This window comes from Mobula hypostoma, chromosome 6, assembly GCF_963921235.1.
Source record: "Mobula hypostoma chromosome 6, sMobHyp1.1, whole genome shotgun sequence".
Taxonomy (NCBI): domain Eukaryota; kingdom Metazoa; phylum Chordata; class Chondrichthyes; order Myliobatiformes; family Myliobatidae; genus Mobula; species Mobula hypostoma.
This window is the reverse complement of record NC_086102.1, coordinates 81862744-81883848: the sequence shown is the minus strand read 5'-3', so window position 1 is coordinate 81883848 and position 21105 is coordinate 81862744. Positions and strand designations below refer to the sequence as shown.

The 21105-nt window shown below is 42.1% G+C and overlaps 1 protein-coding gene across 5 annotated transcripts in view; it reads right to left on the bottom strand.

The window, feature by feature from the left end:
* The window catches only part of LOC134347583 (rho GTPase-activating protein 6-like), a 551475-nt gene that overhangs the window by 95430 nt on the left and 434940 nt on the right, over positions 1-21105 (bottom strand). For all 5 annotated transcript variants that reach the window (XM_063049931.1, XM_063049934.1, XM_063049932.1 and 2 more), the window contains exon 3: positions 7987-8058. In XM_063049931.1, the coding sequence (XP_062906001.1) occupies positions 7987-8058 (72 nt within the window). The remainder of the gene's footprint in view (positions 1-7986; positions 8059-21105) is intronic.

Sequence of the window (21105 nt, the reverse complement as noted above, 5' to 3'; positions counted from 1 at the left end):
GATGTGAAGAGGATGTTTCCAATAGTGGGAGAGTCTAAGACCAGAGGGCACAGCCTCAGTGTAGAAGGACATCCTTTAAAACAAAGTGGAGTAATTCCCTTAGCCAGAGGTTGGTGAATCATTGTCACAGATAGCTGTGGAGGCCAAGTCATTGAGTATATTTAAAGTGGAGGTTGATGGGTTCTTGATTAATAAGGCCATCAAAGGTTAGAGGAGTAAGGCAAGAGAATGAGGTAGAGGGATAATAAATCAATCATGATTGAATGTCAGAGCGGCCTCCATGGGCCAAATGACTTAATTCCACTCCTATGTTTTATGGACTTCCAAAATCAGAAGCTTGTGGATTCCTCAGGTTAGCAGCACATCTTGAGGGCTGTACTTTGTTGTGGCACTGAAGAGAGCTGTATTGATTTTCAGTTAAAAACACTACATTAGATGAATATAAAGGCTCTTAATTGGTGCAAGAGATTCCAAAACATTACTCAAGGAAGAATATGTGGGTTTTCCATGGAACCTGGGCAGCATCTATTCTTCAATCTCTGGTACCTCAGCAGTATCCATCAGGAACATTTTAATGCAGATAGAAAATATAGAGCAGAACAATTAAGTAGGGTGTGTGCAGAACATGTTATTTTTACTGGAATTCACTTCCATGGAAGTATGAGAACAGAATCAGTGCCTTCAAAGGGAATCAGATAGGTATTTAAAAGATCATTATTTTTCAAGCCATTGGAAAAGAACAAGTGACACAGGAATCCAAAAAAGATTAATATCTAAATTTGGAAAAGATGTTCATATGAAGATTTTCTCAGACTTCACTTTTCACACTTACTGATGAGGTGATAAGTATTGCAAGCTAGCATTATTAATTTTAAATGCCTGCTATTTACAGCTAATAAAAAAAACCTCTCTATAGCATAAACACACCCATGATAATGAAACTTCAAAGCATCTTTAAAGTGGAACTGCTCCAGTATCACCAAACATTCTGGAAATTCACTTGTGAGTTAGACCATGGAACCTTTCCATCTTTTAAAGAGGCATTATCAAAGTCACGTGGCGATAGTTGTTAGGAAAAGTTCTGTGTTGTTAACAACTTAACCCAATGCCATTAACTGCCTTACATTTATTTTCATTGCCTCATGCCTTCTGGACCAGATTTCCCCGACTGGCAGTAAATAAAGGAGGCTCATCAAGGGATAAAATGCAAATGTAGCAAAACATTCTTTCCAATACTTTTCCACAACTATAACTTCAATTGCAAAAAAAAAAGCAGGATATTGTGGTAAGATTTCAGTTTGCAAATATACTTGTAGTCTAATACTTAAATAGGCATAAAGCATCACTAAAATAATTTATTATCCAATAAAAATTGCACGCCTCATTATCAAGTTTGTCACATTGTTACTACTGAAGGTGCCGAACTATTACAGACTGACCATACAAATCTGCCTCCTCTACTAATTTCATTCACACTGCAAGTCTTCCCCAGGTTCTGAATGCTCAACTTCTGTAAACCCCAATCATATGGGCAGGCATTTAGGAGATCAGCAGGATGGATTGGCCAATGTCGGGGTCTGAAACTTGGTTCATGGCAAACTCTGAATGGTTGTGCAAAATGCACTGGTTCAACTACACATTGGCCTAACTTTTTAAGTTAAATATATTGCCAGGAAGCCACATTTTTGACTTGTGAACTGTTTGGGTTATATACAGTTGTCCAGAACAGAACCCTGGTATAATCATTAATTTCAAAACCTAACTGCTGCCAAAGATGGGCCTTTTGGGAAAGAGGTAGGGGACCGACCATCAAGATGCAAGATAGAGGAAGAATGCAAGAGGGTGACTGAGGGAAGGTTGGAGCAGAGTAAAGGGGAAAGAGATTCAGGAACAGCAGACATCCAACCTCTCCAGGAAGTTCCGGGAGTCTCCCGCATATTAATAGTGGCTCCCTGATGCCCGCAAATTATATACAATATCACAGACATCAATTTTTTGAGAGCGAGCGAACGACAAAAAGCAAGAGAGAGCGCGAGAGCGACCACGAGAGAGACAGCGAGCTAGAGTGAGAGAGAAAGCGAGAGCCCGAGAGAGTGCGCAAGCGACTACGAGAGAGAGACAGCGCAAGCGAGTGAGAGCGCGCCATGGCAGAGTGTTCCAAAAAAATATATAAAACGTACGTCACTCCAGACTACACTAAAGTGTACCCCTGCCTAATAGGGGGCAAAATAATGACAGTGTTGCTAGCTACACTGTTTGTAACAGTGACTTTTCTATTGCCCATGGTGGGTTAAGACTGTAAAAGACATGTTGAGGTAAGTTTAACAGGTGTCATTTGTTCATTAGCATAGTTAACGTTAAATAAACTAGCTGGCTGGCTGCTAAGGAGCTACTCTATTGCAGACATTCCACCTCTCCTGGAAGTTCCGGGAGTCTCCAGCAAATTGATGGCGCTACCTCCCTGAAATGAGTTTTTGCAGGGTGGGATGTCTGGAACAGGAAGAATTGAGGTTAAGAGGAGACAAGGAGAAGTGTATATAGTTAAACAAGGAGACACCACTGGGCAAAAATATGCACACGCCTAACCTTCTGCCATCTCAGAACTTGCAGCTACTACATCAAGAGCTCACCCTTCAGCTCAGTCTATTGCTGAACCAGCACCCTGCTGCAAACCTGGAGCTACAGACACAGCAAAGGAAAAAATTCCATTCCAGCTGTGGAAAAGCAGAACCCTCAGAAGGAAAAGGACTGATCCTCCTGGGCGATTTCAATGTCAGGGTCTGACAAGACACAATTGTCTGGCAGGCTTTGATCCTTAATGTGGGCGTAGCAAACACTGACTCCGACAAAGATGCTACCTAAGCAAAATAAGTGAAGCATGTACTTGTTTTAATCGTAACCCTGTTTCATTGTCAAGTCAAGGACATTAATGGCAACACCCATGGTACAGGCAATAGCACATCCAAGCAAGAAACTATGATGTTGGAATCACCCACACCCTGCTGACCCCAAAAGTTGAGTCTAGTACAATGGAAGCAACTGAAATTTCTGTACCAGTAAATCGACAGCACATCTCAAGGGTAGTCCTTCTCAGACAGCACCTCACAGACAACCTGACAACTGACAATCAACAAAAGCCAAAGCAGTCCTTAAATCCATTGTAATATGCTCCTGCAAATAGTTACAGCTTATCTACCAGAAGGCACGAGCACTGGTTTGATGAGTGACTAGGAGACGGAGGAGCTACTTACCTGCAAACACAAGGCTTTTAAGGAGTGTAAGCCCAAACATGCAGCAAAGCAGCAAGGAACAACTCAGCAGGCACGTGAAGGTGGGGGTCCAAAAAACAAGTCAGTGACCTAAAGAAGCACTGTTGAGTATAATGAGCACAGAAGGCCCTGTAAACCGCTGATGACCGTGATAGGGCAATGCTGTCCAAGTTATCTATGGTCTAAATACCATGACCCCAGATAAAATGAGACAAGAACCTAATGAAACAGGGAAGTAAGAATCATCTGCAAAGTACTCTTTGCAGATCTCCTCAACTATGAGCAACTTTGACTCCATGCTAACTGTCGCCCTAACCAACAGGAAGCAAAAAAAGCCATATGCTAATTAAAATCCAAGTCTTCATGAGCAGCTAGCATCCCTATTTAAGGTGCTATTTGTCAGTTCCTGAAGGAGAGATGGAATGCCCTGAGAAAATAATGCACAACACAGGCTCACCTCTGCTGAAGGGGAAGAGGATATTAACTTTCATTGTTATTCGGTTGGATCACGGCTGATAGTACCTGAATACCATTCACCTGCTGTGGCTCTATACCCAATCTTGTACTTGCCCAAGAAATTAAATTATCATTAAAAAGACCATAAAAAGGCAAATTGTGAAAATCAAAAATAAAAACTCATTACTTTAGGAACACACAGCAGGCCAGGCAACATCTGTGGAGAGACAGAACATTTCATATACAAGGAAAAGTGTGCAACAAAACAACTGTTAAAAGGAGAAGGGGAAACGAGAACCGAGAAAACATCAGTCACAGGGTGGGGAATATTTCAGGTGATTTTTCAGATTCTCTTCTATCTAAGAGAAGGAAGTGAATCATTGTTAATCAGAGAAAGAGAAAGATGAATCAGACCAGTGCAAAGATGAAACAATTCTCCTGGAACTGTGATATACAGAACACAGCAGCGACTTGAAGTCTACAAAAAAAACAAATAAATGTTGAAAATACTCAGCACATCAGGCGGCATCTCAAGAGACAAAAATTAAGTTAATATTGCAAGTTAATTGAGTTAATATCCACCTTATATCAGACTTGACTGGTTCAGACACCCCACCTCTCCCGAAAGTTCCAGAAGTCTTCCGCAAATTAATAGTGGCTCCCTGATGCCCGCAAATTATGTCCCAGAAATTGATTTTTTTTTGAGAGCGAGCATGAGAGAACGTGCAAGAGAGAGCGAGAGAGCAAGAGCGCGCGCGAGTGAGAGTGACCACGAGAGCAAGAGAGCGCGCGCTCGAGTGAGAAAGCAAGCGCGAGAGAGAGTGAGAGCGAGAAAGCAAGCGCCAGAGAGCAAGAGCGAGAAAAGCAAGCACGAGAGAGCAAGAGCAAGAGCGAGAAAGCAAGCGCGAGTGAGCGCGCGATAGAGAGCGAGAGCAAAAGCAAGGGAGTTCCAAAAAAAGTCAGAGTGGCAGAGTGTTCCAAAAAAAAAATAAAACGTACGTCACCCCAGACTACACTAAAGTGTACCCCTGCCTAATAGGGGTCAAAAATAAATACAGTGTTGCTCGCTGCACTGTTTGCAACAGTGACTTTTCTATTGCCCATGGTGGGTTAAGACTGTAAAAGACATGTTGAGGTGAGTTTAACAGGTGTCATTCGTTCATTAGCATAGCTAACGTTATTTAAACTAGCTGGCTGGCTGCTAAGGAGCTACTCTATTGCAGACATCCCACCTCTCCCGGAAGTTCCGGGAGTCTCCCGCAAATTGATGGTGCTACCTCCCTGAAATGAGTTTCTGCAGGGTGGGATGTCTGAGACACAGTCAGGAAAGGGTGGTTGAAATTGTTGACATAGTGTTTAGTCCCAAGGCCTGCAATACATCAAGATGGCAGGTGAGCTGATATTCTATAAAAAAACATGAATTACTACCTTCGGAATAAAAGATTTGAAAAAATATTTCAGTCTGCCCTTCCCCAACTCCTGCAGTGACTCTACTGCCATCAATCTATCTTCAGTGCACTGGAGTCCGTGCAGCGAAGTGTGGTTAAACTCAGATAAGTATAAATTGGGCACTAGGGAATATCATACAGTCCCACTAGTTATTAACACAAACTTTGTCAACAAACTACACAAGATTATGTTTTTCTTTCAGAGAAAATGAGAGTGAAAGAAGCAAACCCCATAATTCTCAAATAGAATCAGTCAGGGGGGGAAAAATCAGCTCTTCATATCACAAACTTTACATAGCTCATTGATGACAGACTGAGATTATCGACAATGCAATTCAAATCTCATCAACTGGTGTCATGAAACTTGTCTCACTAATTTCCTGGCAGGCTCTTTTACCTTCCTGACTTACAAACATGTCAACTCTTAACAGATGATGCACAGGGCCAATCATTTTCTTGTTCAATAGTCACCAAGTACTAAACCCAATAATTAAATTCTTTTATAGACTGGTCTTTCCAAGGTGATCAGAACAATTTAACCTGTGCTATATCACTCTCCCATCACCCCAGAATTCACTGATTAACACCATCTCATCTTATCCCAAAACATCTCGTTTCAAGATCCTTCCCCCAGTTTCAAATTTCATGTGCTCACCTCACCCAATGATCTGGTAGCAAAGCACGTTTACATCGAGCATCCACACCACTGACAGTTTTTGCTGCCATTTTAGCACAATAGTTCTACATTCTGGAACACTTATTAGTTGAATACATTCTCTGCTCCTTCAAACCTACATCTTCCTCATGTAGATAAGTTTCAGAGTTCAACTGACACGTTACACTACACATGCACTGCAAAAATTAAAATCTTTCAAAACTCTCCTAGTGACCCCACCCCATCTCTACAATGTTCTTCAGCACTAAAACCTTCCAACAACACCCCATCAATTTGGACCACTTATACACCATTAACTTTCTTTATTATAGTGTCTTAGTAAGTTATAAATTTGATTTAGTTTTAATCAAAGCCACTGTTTAACTTACTAACCAGAACCTAACCTCAGAATATAAGGATGATTACTTTTACATTTCTGCTGGAGTTCAAGGTTGGAAAATTGAGTTTAATTTTTATTCTAAGCTGGTGATGTTAACAAAGACTTACAGTACCTTGTTTAAGTATTCAGCCCCCAACCCACTGCTCACATATATGAATATTACAACCAAGGATTTTGATCAATTTAACTGAGAATTTTAATCTACGAGTCACATGCTCCTTTTTACACAGGAGGGAAAATTGTAAAGCATGAAAAACTAAAAATCCAAAAACAGTAAATGTCAGCAGTTCAAAAGTACTCATCCCCCTTTGCTCAGTACCTAAATGAACCAGCTCTCACAGCTATTACAGCCAGAAGTCTTTTTGGATAAGTCTTTATTACCTTTGCACAACGTGATGGAGCAAGATTTGCCATCCCTCCTTGCAAAATTGCTCAAACTGTGCCAAGTTAGTAGAGGGAGCTGCAGTGGACAGCAATCTTGAGGTCTTGCCAGAGATGTTTGATCAGGTTAAGTTCAGGACTCTGACTGGACCACTCAAGGACATCAGTTTTCTTCAATTTGAAGCCACTCCATGATTGCTTTGGCAGTGTGGTTTGGTTCATTGTCCTGCTGAAAGATGAACTTCCTCCCCAGTTTAAGCTTTCTGGCAGAGACTAGCAGGTTTTACCCACGATTTCTCTGTATTTAGCAGCGTTCATCTACCTATCAATCATGACCAGATTTCCAATCCCTGCTGCCGAAAAGTATCCCCATGGCATGATGCTACCTCCACCATACTTTACAGTAGGGATGGTGTTATAGGTACCACTTAGTGTTGAGGCCAACAAGTTCCACTTTGGTCTCATCCAATCACAAGACTTTCTTCCACACCTTTACAGTATCATCTAAGTGACAATTTGCAAGTCTTTATGGGCAAGGATGAGTTTTTTTTTGCCAGGGTTCTTCCTTGCCATTCTTCCATAAATACCCTTTTTGTGCAAGGCCTTGGAGACCGTGAAGCCATGAGCTTCATCTCCAGTTGCAGCCACTGACTTCTGCAGCTTGCTCAGCGTGACTGTTGGCGTCACAGTAGTCTTTCTTATAAGTGCCATTCTTCTCCGGCGACTAAGTTTAGAGGGGTGGCTGGACCTAGGCAATGTGGCTGCGGTTTCATACGTTATTCCACTTCTTTCCGATGGACTGCACCGAACTTGGAGGTACGGTCAGTACCTTTTAGATAGTCTTATACCCTTCCCCAGATTTGTGCTTCTTTACAATCATTTTCCGGACATGTCTAGAATGCTCTTTTGTCTTCATTTGGGTTTGGACGATTGAAAATCTACCATATTGTTGGAGCTTGCAGAGGGAGAGAGTATTTATTCTCATGAATTCATTGAAAACAGGCGATCTACATCAATTAATTGGATGAGTTGGGAGGTAATACTAAATGATGTATCTGAGGAAATTAGTATAGCAATCACCAAAGGGGATGAATACTTCTTCAGCCACACAATTTTGGTTTTTAATTTTTAGTAAATTATTGACAGGTTTTGGAATTTTTCTTTTGATTTGACATGATGCACAATGCTTTGTAGATTAGTTCAAAAATCCTACTTCAATATATTTTAAATTTTGAAAATGAGAGTAAAATGTGAAAGTAGTTGTGGGGTTGAACACTTTTCAAGGCACTGTAAATGTTTAAGCTTTCAACCATGCAAGTGTCAAGTTTCAAAGGATTGATTCACTCAAATCATTTTTAATTGAATTGTATTTTTCACCTTTGTCCTTGTTCTTTTCTTTGCCCAATGAGTCCAACTTCCTCCTCAGGGATTTCTTCCGTTTTTGCCCATCTGAAAATAAAGTAGCAAAGTAAGTAAACATATTTATCGAAGTAGAGTATGAATGTGAAATTTACAGCCAGACTCCAGAAAACATTTGCTCAAAAGGTGTACTGCACAATATCTAGATCTGTACTGTACGGTGTTTAAATCTTCCTTACTACATGTATTAGACCGGAGGACACAGAAGCAGAATTAGGCTATTCAGCCCATTTGGTCTGCTCCGACATTCATCATCCCTCTCAATCCCATTCTTCTGCCTTCTCCCTATAGCCTTTGACACCCTTAGAAATCAAAAGCCATCGGCCTTCACTTTAAATACACCCCATTATTCGGCCTCCACAGCCATCAGTGGCAATGAATTCCACAGCTTCACCACCCTCTAGCTTAAGAAGTTCTTCCTCATTTCTGTTTTAAAGGGACGTCCTCTATTCTGAAGCTGTGCCCTCTGGTCCTAGACTCCCCCACTAAAGGACGCATCCTCTCCATGTCCACTCTATCTAGGCCTTTCAATATTTAATAGGTTTCCATCAGATTCCCCTTCATTCATCTAAACTCCATTGGGTACAGGTCCTGAGCCATCAAACGCCCCTTATCATGGTCATTCGCGTCATGTGATTTTAACAGTACGTTCTCTAGCTCTAAAATCCATGGGCATCAATGTAATAGTATTACAGTATAAATTTTGCAATGTATGCAGGATAATGAAACAGGGAAGTCCTTCTGCTGACTGTCACTTAAACATCCCCGCTTTCTACCATTAGAACACCACAGCTGCAGTATGCACTGTACACACAAGGCACCCTAGTAACCAACTCTTCCTCAACATTAGCTCCCAACTAAAATAAATGAGAGCAGAGTCACCAACAAGCTCACTTCTCTGACAAGCAACATGTCATGGACAGTAACTGCATTTCTTTCATTTTTATGGAGTCAAGGTCTGATCTCCCTACGTAAAACTAACATTAAAATTACAGGAATTGCTTAGCATTACGGCTGGTTCAATATAAAGTTTTCTGTCAAGAATAAGTGAGTCTAGTGACTCAGCGAATCTCTCTGTTAAGCTGTACATGCCTTATGACCCTTCATCTTACTAATATGGAAGATGTCAAACACCTAGAGAGCTGGTGCAGGGATAACAACTTGATGCTCAATGTCACCAAAACCAAGGAGATGATCGTCAATTTCAGACGGTCTCAGCCTGAGCACACACCCCTCAGCATCAGCGGCTCCACAGTGGAGAGAGTGGAAAACATCAAGTTCTTTGGGGTGCAGATCTCGGACAATCTCACCTGGTCCAGGAACACCACTGGGATTGTGAAACGGGCCCAGCAGAGATTGCACTTTCTGAGGAAGCTTAAACAAGCATCACTCCCCACTAACATCTTAACTACATTCTACAGAGGCGTGGTTGAGAGTGTGCTGACCTTTAGCATCACAACCTGGTACTCCAGCTGCAGTGCTGTTGACAAAAAAGCCTTGCAGAGGGTGGTTAGGGGAGCAGAGAAGGTTATTGGGGTCTCCCTACCTTCTGTCCAAGACCTCTTTCAGAGTCGATGCCTCCAGAAGACACGGTACATCATTAAAGACCCCTCACACCCTCTCCATGTTCTTCTGTTCTTCTGCCATCAGGCAAATGTTACAGGAGCATCAAAACTAAAACCACAAGGCTACTAAACAGCTTCCTCCCACAGGCAGTCAGACTGCTAAATAGCTGCTCCACCTGACTCTGCTTTGGACACTTTTAACTCGCACTGGACACTTATAACTGATTTTAACTGACATGTGGCTGTTGTGTTTACTATTTATTGTTATGTTTATTATATAGTGTTGCGTTTGTTATGTTATGATTGCACTGTCTCATTCTGCCCTGCAGAGCTGATGTATGGTTAGAATGACAAAGTTTTTTGAATCTTGAATCTTTGAATCTTGAATCAGCATGTTGGGATCATCAGACCCTGGAAGTGATGGAAGGTGCCAAGGAAATCTACTCCTGACTGTGAAGAAATCTTGGTCCAGATCCCAGAGGAAGACAAAGTAACTCAACTAGGCAAGATGTAATCTTCTCACAAAACCTGATGAGTATGGAAGGAGTAGGTGGGGCGTCCTTCTTCTGACAAAAAATCTGGAATACAATCTGTTGCATCACAGGAAAAGGCACAAGTTCCCACGGCAACAACTCTGGCATCTGTTTGATGATTCAGATTAGCAACAGCTGGGACTTCCTGGGTCGACACTAGTTGACAAACTCAGTTTTGAAGTACAGGCAATCAAAACAGGATTTTTAGTGCAGTGCTGAGAGATGCTACCTGACTGTTGCAATTATACATTCTGGCCTCTGGGTGGTGGTGTAGAGCCTCTTCCTCTGGATCAACATCCCAGTCACCAAGCTCTCAAGAGACTTGGCCCCAGAATTTCAGGAGTTTAATTAACCCTGATTTTATTATTCAGCCTTGTAACCATTTCAACGTCTTCTTTTCTCAGAAGTGTTGTACAGTACTGTGAAAAAGTCTTAGGAATATATATATATATAGCCAGGTTGCCTAAGATTTTTGAACATTACTGTAGTAATTTTATGTATTGTGCTGTACTGCTGCCACAGAAAACACATTTCATGATATATGTGAGTGATCATAAACCTGATTCTGAAATGGGTCTCTATTGTGGACTAAGAGTGGGAAGGGAGCCAGGAGAGGGAAACCATGGTTGGGAAAACGGGAACAGAGAGGCACAGGGAGCGGGAAAACACTAGAGAGACATTCTGCAATGATCAATAAACAAGTTGTTTGGAATCAACTGACCTTGCCTGGTGTCTCAGGGCTGGGTGTGCCTGCACCCGCACCATGCCCCACCCTGGTACTCCTCGTCTGCACCTGTCCCACATCCCTCCCACGCACTCCTCCCTCACTAATCCCAACATCCTTTATTCCCGTCAGATTTACAAACTCGCTCTCTGCTCCATGTTCACATGTATGGTACTGAGCAAAAGTCTTAGGCACCCCAACTATACATATATGCCTAAGAGTTTTGCACAGTACTGTAAATTCCTCAAAACACAAGTTGCTAATCATACTCTTGCTTAAACTCAGCAATATCTTTATTTTTAAAGTTCATCCAGCTTACTCTCTACTTCAGTCAGTCTCTTGAGTAACTGTTACATCTAGCAATCCAGTGCATTTCTAAATTCACAAGATTGTGATTACTCCAGGGTGCCAGCATTTCATTACAGACTACGAATACAAAGTACCAGCAAGGTTTCCAACTAACTATGACTAAAAGATGACAAAACAGACAAGAAGATCATGAAATATCTCCAAGATCTCAATATCTGGGAGTTGATGTACAGCATTTGCACAGTAGTCTGCACAGGAAACTCAAAACTGTGGAGAACCTAGCGAGGATGAATGCAGAGAGTGTATAACCTGAGGTGGTTATATAGAGACTAATTTAGGTTCTCAAAACTTAGTGGTTTAGACAGAGAAAGGAAGATGAAAATGTTTTACTGGAAACAGGTTAGAAAATTCGTGTCATACATACGTGAGAATCAAAAGGCAAAAGGAATTGTTGGTTGATGACAGCTTAACAAAATGAGAAGGAATTCTTGTTCAGCTAAGTGTGTACTTTTGGCAAGCATCATTCTAAAAGTTGGTTATCAATAGATTCAGCAGTAACCTCCAAAGGAAACGAGTGCATTTGCAGTAAATTGAGTAAAGAGGAATGGTGCAGAATGAGTTGAATCATTGTCCCAATGAGCCAATATCCCTTTATTTTTAAAGTTCATCCAGCTTACTCTCTACTTCAGTCAGTCTCTTGAGTAACTGTTACATCTAGCAATCCAGTGCATTTCTAAATTCACAAGATTGGCGAACTGGCCTCCTCCAATGTGGTTGATCTCTTTGAATCTTTGATCTGACTTTCAGAAAGCATGAACTGTACAAATGAACCCTCAAAGATAAACATGTCACTCCTCACCATGCAAATAGCTTCCACTTCATGATTCCCAGCTGCATTTTACCAAAACATTTTCTGGATAAACAAAGGAAAGGGAGAGAATAATTCTGGGAAATGCAGCCACTGAAAACCATTTTTGCTATTGCTATTGATTGTGTTTAAACAACTTATCACATTACAACAAGCAAGATAACCTCTGATTTTATCAGACATATACGCTCAAAAATTAACTGATTGTGCATGTCTAATTGCCCTGAATGGGCCACTTCAGATGTCAACTATATTAATGAGAAACTGCAGTCACAGAAATGGCAATCCATCTAGAAGCAGTAGGTTTTTGTACTCGTAAGTAATGTGATCTCCCTTTTCATAAAAAAGTAGTGATGTAATAATAGCGATTTGAATTGCAGTACTGACAATACATAACATGAAACTTATCCACCTTTCGCAGCCTTGAGACATCCCAAAGTGCATGACAAGCTTGCTACTTCTGATCAGTAATCATATTTGTAATGTAGGGTACAGAGCAGCCAATTGTTAGGCACTGTGATGATAATAATCACTCAGTCAGTTTTATGCTGGTTGAGGGTATGCACACCATGAAAAGCTCCCTCAAAGTAGTGTCTTGGGACCATTTACAGCAGTTCATATTTCTGTATGTCCTGCTATATAAGTGGAGACCATAAGACCATCAAGTCTATGCAGGCCCTCAGAACAGTCCAATCAATCCCACTCCCCACTTGCTTCCTCCTCTCTCCGATACACATCAACTCCCCTCTAATTTTCCTACTGCCTTCACCGACTACCCTGGCCAAATAACCCACCAGAATATCTGCAGGTTATGGGAGGGCACCAGGGACCCGGGGAGACTCGGGTCGTGACGGAAAAAATGTACAAGCTCCACAGGCACACCAGAAGTCAGAACTGAACACAATCTGCTGGAGAGCCGTGAGGCGGCAGCACTACCAGCTCCACCACTACCAGCTCCACCACTGTGTCACCCTGACAAGCAGATGATTTGTCCAAAGTAAAAGATAATACGAAAATAACTCAATCATTCCTCTGAGCGCTTCCCATGTACCAAAGTGGTACAGAGGCGCCAGCAGCCCTGACTTGGTCCAGTTCTGCCAGTGTGGAGTCTGTACATTCGCTCTGTGACCTCAGCAGTTTCCACTGGGTGCTCCGCCTTCAGTTCACATCCCAAAAATATGCTGACAGGTTAACTGGCCATAGCAGCTCATCCCTTAATATAAGCAAATGAGTCAAAGGGAACTTGATGGGTGATTGAGAAATAATGAGTTGTAAGGTTACAGGGGAAATACAGTGAGGGAAATAGGACTGATGAACTTGCCTTGCAAAGAGCTAACATGGAGCCAACGGGCTTAATAGCCCCTTTCTTCATCACAAGTAATGGATAAGATAAACTGTAGAGAATACAAAAGACAACGTTATCCACTTAACCTCAAGGGCTAGTAAATGATTGTGTGCAAATCTAAGAAGAATATGAAAAGGAAAGGAAAAATGCAAATCTGAATGTTGCATTATTCAATTATTAAATGATAAAGGGGTGGATCCAAGAATGAAAGAGCTACAGGTGCTTTAGGAGAGGTCTGACAGACTGAGAGATTTTCATGTTCCAAGCCTGCTTTGTTAATAGCCCACTTGCAAAAGCATGATAAACAAAATTTGCATAACCTATTACACTGCCCAGCTCAAGGCAAGTTCTACCTATAGTACACTGAATCAGAACTAAATTACAAGTGCAAGCCATAATTCAACGAAAATTATCTATTTATCTGTGGCTATCAAACTTTACAACTCCTCCCTTGGAGGGTCAGACACCCTGAGCCAATAGGCTGGTCCTGGACTTATTTCCTGGTATAATTTACATATTACTATTTAATTATTTATGGTTTTATTACTATTTAATTATTCATGGTGCAACTGTAATGAAAACCAAGTTCCCTTGGGATCAATAAAGTATGAGTATGACTATTAGGTGTAGGACATGTACGCAGGCATGCACATGTGCACAGTACAGTAATATCGATACCTAAAGAATTTGCACATGCTAGACAACAGACCTATCTACTTCCCCTCTAACACCACCCTCTTCTGTCTGGCTGAACTGGCTTTCACCTTCAACAACTTCTCTTTCAGCTCATCTCATTTTCTTCAATGCCAGATGTAGCCATACACACTCACATGGGCCCCAGCCCTGCCTGCCTTTTTGTCAGATACACGAAACATTCTATATTCCAAGCCTATGCCGGTAACGCTTCCCAACTTTTTCTTCACTACACTGACAACTGCATTGGTGCTGCTTCATACACCCTTGCTGAGCTCGTCAATTTCATCAACTTTGCCCCTAATGTTGCCTCCAAATTTATTTGACACGTCTGACAACTCTCACTGTTTTGATCGTTCTGTCTCCATCTCCAGAGACAGACTATCTATTGACATCTTTTACTCTCATAGTTATTTTGACATATACCTCTTTCTACCCTGTCAACTGTAAAAACAGTTTTCCCTTCTCTCAGCTTCTCCGTCACTGCCACATCAAACATCAGGGATGTTTTATTTTCCATTCCAATTCCAGAACACCAGAAATGTCCTCTCTTTGTTTTCAATGCTGTCCTCACCCGCATCTCCTCCACTTCCTGCACATCTGCTCTCACCCCGGTCTGCCATCATTGTAACAGGGATGGGGATCCCCTTGTCCTTACCTACCACCCATAAGCCTCTGTATCCAGCATATCATTCTCCTCATCTTTCGATATCTCCAACGGAATCCCACTCTAGGCACATTTCCCCAGGGCAGGATCTCCCGAAGCTTACCCATTTCAATTTGATTTCCCATTCCCATACTGGTATGTCTGTTCATGACCTCCTCTACTGCCACAATGAGGCCAAACTCAGGCTGGAGGAGCAATACTTCATATTCCTACCTGATGGCATGGACATTGATTTCTCTAACTTCCAATAATTACTCCCCATATTCCCCCCCCATCTCTTTTTCCATTCCCATTCCAGTTACCCTCTCATCCCTTCTCTTCTCTGCACCTGCCCTCACAAACTAACTATCACTTCCTTCTGGATCCACTCCTCCTTCCCTTTTTCCATGGTCCACTGTTCTCTCCTATCAGATGCCTTCTTCTTCAAGCCTTTATCTCTTCCACCTTTTGCCTTCCAGCTTCTTACATCATCCTCCCTCCCCCATCCACACACCTGGTTTCACCTATCACCTGCCAGCTTGTACTCGCCCACTCTCCCCAACTTATTCTGGTTTCTGCTGCCCTTCTTTCCAGTCCTGGTGAAAAGTCTCAGCCCAAACACCAACTGTCTATCCACCCCCCCACCCCACCCATAGGTGCCGCCTGGTCTTCAAAATTCCTCCATAACTTTGTGTCTGTGTGTGTTGCTCAAGATTTGCAGCATCTGCAGAATTTCTTGCACCTCCATTGCGTGTGCTGCAAATGCTCTATCTCGACAGTGTGGTAAATAGTTCATTCCACATTAAAGCAGCAGAAACAGAGTTTTGGGAAAAGTAGACAAGATGGTTCTTACTTGCAAGAGTCCATAATCATGCAGCTTTTGCTGAAGAACAACAGATCTACCCTCTTCAATTGTGAACACAAAATATTTATACACAGTGGTTACAAGGATTCCTTTGCACTATGTCAGATGAACAACTGCACTTTTAATTGCTGCCTTACTTCGGGCAAGAGCTTAAATTGAGGCAACATCTGTGTCTACTTGCTGACACAACGGAACTCATGACCATCTCAAAAACAGAGAAGTTATCCCTGCTACCTTAGCGATGATTTACTGCTCAATTAATGGCGCTAAAAATTGTCTGTGCTTTATTACATTGCTTTTTTTGTGGGTGTTTACTGTACAAAGTTGGTGCCATGCTTCATACACAGCAACACTTCAAACATTCATTGTCTACAGAATGCTTCTGGCTGTCACAAGGTTGAAAAATGCATCACATTTTGGACCCTAGGGTTGTCATCATGAGAAAATATATTATAACACCAATTGAAGATTGGCAGTACTGTCATGAAATACTTTATCACTCTTTATTATCTGCTATTGGGTGGTTGTCCAGGTGGAAGATGAACGTCTCCTAATATTACACTTAAAGTTGCCATTTTAGAGCCTTGTCTCAGGACAGCTGTAGGCCCTTACTTGGTCGGTGTCGAGCATGAATGCTTCATCTAGCTCTCTACGTGATCAATATGGCAGCCAGGGCGATACAATATAGAGAATAAGCTGTTGCCCAGAAAGCAGGCTCCCTGCTCCATGCAAAGAATGGCAGAGACTGGTACAGTTTGGCACAGTGGTGCCCACAGTGCCAGGCACCATAGGATGGCCTCAGGGACTCCATCTTCAGACTTTTCCTCAGGGTTTACTCCTGAAGCCTTCCCCATGAATGGGTATAGCTGCAAGGCAGCAGAGGTTTGAGACCAGTCTTCCTTCTAGATCAGCTGCCAACCACGGCTGACAAGCCCCACCTGCCCAATGCAAGTAACCTGCCTTTGGCCCTTTTCCTGTCAGCAGAAATGATTCCGCTGGGGTTAGTAACTAAATCATATGTGAAGGCTAGGAGCTGGACTTGGTTGCCAGAAGCTAACTGTGATGCATGCCATCGGGAGCCAGATTGCTATGAAAAGATCTTCAACAAGATTGTCTCACTGCCCATATATTAAATTTGAAGCTACAGATCTTGAATTGGCTTTATTGAACTGCAAGCCACAGAAATAAGGCATAGCTGTATGGACTTAATTAAAATTAAATTCAAAATTGTTAAACAAAAGACCTACATTTTGTAGTCTCCCTCATTTTCTTTCCGGCTGTCCCAAGGTGCTTCACAACACAATGCTCCAAGGTGTGATCCCGACTGTAATGTGGGAAATGCAGTTGCCAATTTGTGCACAGCAAGCTTCTGCAAACAACAGGATATTTTGGCATAGCAGAACAAATGGGTGCCACAGTGGCACAGCTGGCAGACCTTTTGATCTAAAGCACCAGCAATCCAGGTTCAACACTTCACTCCTATGCTTAGATTAGCAGGTCAATTGGTCACTGTAATTGCTTTAGTGAGAAGTGATTGACTGAACCTTCAGGGAGGAATGGTTCTTGATGGCAATGTGGGAAGAATGGTAATAGGGAATTAACTGGCAAATTGCATTGCTCCATGTAGCAGGAAGTTGGCAAAGATTTCATGGGGCAAAGTCTTTCTATCTCGTATGGGAACATAATAATAATAAATACGTTACTGATACCGAGTGGGAAATTATTTTGTTACAGCAGCAACACTTATAGACACACTTAGCAGTGTACTAACTTAATTAATAATAAAGTACAGAATAATAATATACACAATAATAATTTACCAATGTGCAAAATAATGAAACAGTATTATAATGTGTGATCTCCTGTTGTATACAGATGAACTATGCTTATTGTTTTTGGTAGGACAGATTTTCTGTAATAATCCATGTGACAGTAGAGCTGAATGAATGTGTGTGAAAGGGGGCTCCGCTGCTTACTCAGTAGGTCATGGAGAGGATGTGCCAGATTGTCTATAATGGATAACAGTTTGCTTAGTGGCCTCCTCTCCACCACTAAGTCAAAAGAGTTCGGGTTGTAGGCAAGGATGGATCCAGCCCTTTTGATGAGTTTACTTAGCCTTTTTTGCATCACCAGCACCGATGCTGCTCCCCCAACACGAAGTTGCAAAGAAGACTGCACTCACTACAACAAGTTGGTAAAAGATCTCCAACATTGTGCTGCACACATTGAAGGATCTCAGTGTCCTTAGAAAATATAGAGTCTGCTCACTCCCTTCTTGTAAACAGCCTCACTGTTGGTCTTCCAGTCAAGTCTGTTGTCCAGGTGAACACCCAAGTATTTGTACTCCTCCAATACCACATATGTGGAACATGCAATGTTCAAGAAATTTCTTCGGTATCTGTAAAAGCACGAGCAACTGGAGATGTGCTGTGGGACAATAAATCAAATATTTCTCTGGGTCTCCCACTTTAAAAAACTACTTGCACAGCAGAACTGACCTTACAAGCTTTAACTGCTCAACGTCCTTTCACTGGCTTCAGGCACCACAGTGAGATGGAAGGAAACAAGTTTAGTAGATCATGCTCTGGTCAGCACAATGGCTGGCAGGGAACTAGCATGCAGAAGGCTGTAGAATCAAGAGCTCCTGAGCTGGGATGTGGCAACATCAGGGTCAGCAGTTCCTAGTTGATTGCTAAGAGGGAGCCCCACTAACACCTTGTTTTTATCTCAACATAAATTGAACTTTTCAAAGATTGGATCTCTGTGCCAGACCATGTTCAAAGTTCAAAGTACACTTAATATCTAAGCAAGTATACTTTATACAGCTTTGAGGTTCACCTCCTTACAGGCAGCCATGAAAACAAAGAACCTCAACAGAACCCATTAAAAACAAAAGAATACTGTTGAACACCCGATGCACAGAGAGGGAAAAACCAAACTGTGTGAAGAATAAGCAACATACATCAAAGTTGCTGGTGAACGCAGCAGGCCAAGCAGCATCTGTAGGAAGAGGTGCAGTCGACGTTTCAGGCCGAGACCTTTCGTCAGGACTAACTAAGGTTAGTCCTGACGACTGCACCTCTTCCTACAGATGCTGCTTGGCCTGCTGCGTTCACCAGCAACTTTGATGTATGTTGCTTGAATTTCCAGCATCTGCAGAATTCCTGTTGTTTGTGTGAAGAATAAAGCAAACAGACAGCATTCAGAACTGACGTGCATAGCACCAGGCATCACTACAGCTGATTCGGAACTCCACACAAGCCGATTCAGAAGTCCTCAGTCAAGCACACCCCACGGAGCAGCGAGCCGAACCAACCTCTGACCCCAGCACCCCAACCATCTCACTTAAATTGTTCAAATCTTGCGTCATTCCTTGCCCTCGGGCTTGGGCTCCATCGCCTCGATAAGGCCTGTATCAGACCTTTCCAATTCGGCTCAGCTCTTAAATTGATCCAGCGTTGGATCTTTCCACACCTCGACTCCCTTGCATCGAATTGCCTCCAGTAACTCCAGCCCAGATATGCTGTAACTATCCTGCCCCAGAGGAACTCCAGTCACACTGCGAAAGTGCCAGGTCATACAGGCAATTCCACTCAGCTTGGACAGGGAAGCCACAGGCCACCGTCTGCAGCAAGTCGTTTATCAGAAAAATCTGAATAATGAAGTACTTAGCTGACATTACTGCGACATTTATCTAACAAATCACACAAAGCTTTGGTTTAGGATATGGTCTGAATCCTGGTACCAAGAAGGACTTGAATCTACAAGCACCTTTTTCAAATAGTATCCCACCTTTCCAAAGTATCCACCCTTTTTGAACAGTATCCCAATAACGTTATCAGTGGGTTGCTTAGCCCATGGAACAGACAACATACAGCACTGGGTTTGCAAGAGCAGTAATGCGTTTGTTCACTAATGTGATTCTTCTGGACTGGAAAACTATTTGCTGATGAGTCATTTTTTGGTACAACTTAAGAATACAATCCCCACGCTTATGAAAAATTTACAATCCCCTGTTGAATTACTCTGGGAAAAAGCAGAGCAAGTTGACAGAAACATCAGGATTGCATTTAGCTGGCACTGAATTACTAGCATTTTAACAGAGTTGGGTTCCCTTTTTAAATCACAGCAGGATAGATCGCCGGTACAAGCCTTCTGCCCCGAGTCAAGTTAACAAATTAACTCTTTCAACTTAACTCCAATTTGTGAATCAGAATCAGCAGTATAGCAAGAGTAAGCCCACAGACTTTGGCAACAGGAAGGCCACACATGCCAATCAATGCCAGTGGACCTTTTAAGCATCCACCATGTAACAGACTCCTGCAGGAAAGCATTCCACCTACATAACATTTATTCAGCCCCCTCAACCCTCTCAGAATGTCACAAACCTCCTCAGAGCCAACAGAGTACTTTTGAAACACAGTAGCTGGAATAACCAACTTGCACGAGCAAACTCCCATAAATTGCAATGATAATATCTAATTGATCAGTTTGAAAATATATGTTTAAAGGTACTGTGAACATTGGAACACTAATAAAGACTCAAGCCTAGGGAAGCACCAATGTAGTGATATTTTATCCCATGAGGTGTGAGGCAACATACACATTAAACAGGCATTTCAAAAGTCATGCTTTGAATCTTCCATAATCTCCCAGGACTATAGACTGTGGGGAATGTGGAGATTTGAGGGAGAGATAGGATTAAAAGGGAGATGATGATGATGAGGGGGACAAAGGGGGGTGGGAGAAGAGCAGAAGGGGAATAAATTGCAAGGAAAGGAGAATGGAGAATTTGAAATGAAAAGGTAGGCAAGGAGGCAAATGGAGGTAACACTGGCAGGCTGGTGGCAAGGCACAGTGATCAAATTAAAGAACAGAATGCCTACCTGGACAAGGATGCTTTCTCAGACTTCAGGGCTGTGGCCTAGTCATGGTTAGACCCCCTTTATGTGATTTAGTAACAGGCCCAATTTTCTGGTTAATGTCAGCTCTTGTGCGCCATTGCCATTGGCAGGCTTTGTCCGTATGGTTTAGGCAACTGACTTCCAATTGTGCCGCTGATGTGACTATTCCAACAATCTCCACATATTATGCACAAGGAGGACAAACATTTCATTCACAGAACTGTGCCATCAGCTCACACGCAACCAGTTTAATTTTGTTTTTTTGCTTTTATTTTCCCACACAAGTTTAGAACACTTAGAACAGTAAATTGTTCATACAACTCAAAACAGTTCCAAGGTCCCATACATTTTCAGGTTCATTTACTTGTATGTACTAGTTTTTAATTTAGATTCTTGTAATTGCAAAAATGCGTGTAATAGCAAAAACAAAATAATGTTTTCCTTTTACTTAATTGTTTAAAATTTGTGATTTAAATACTCAGTCAGCCCGACAAGACCACATAACACTTATTCAACACTCTCAGAATGTCATGAGCCTCCTCAGAGCCAACAGGGTACTTTTGAAACACAGCAGCTGGAATAATCAACTTGCACAAGGAAACTCCCATAAATTACAATGATAACT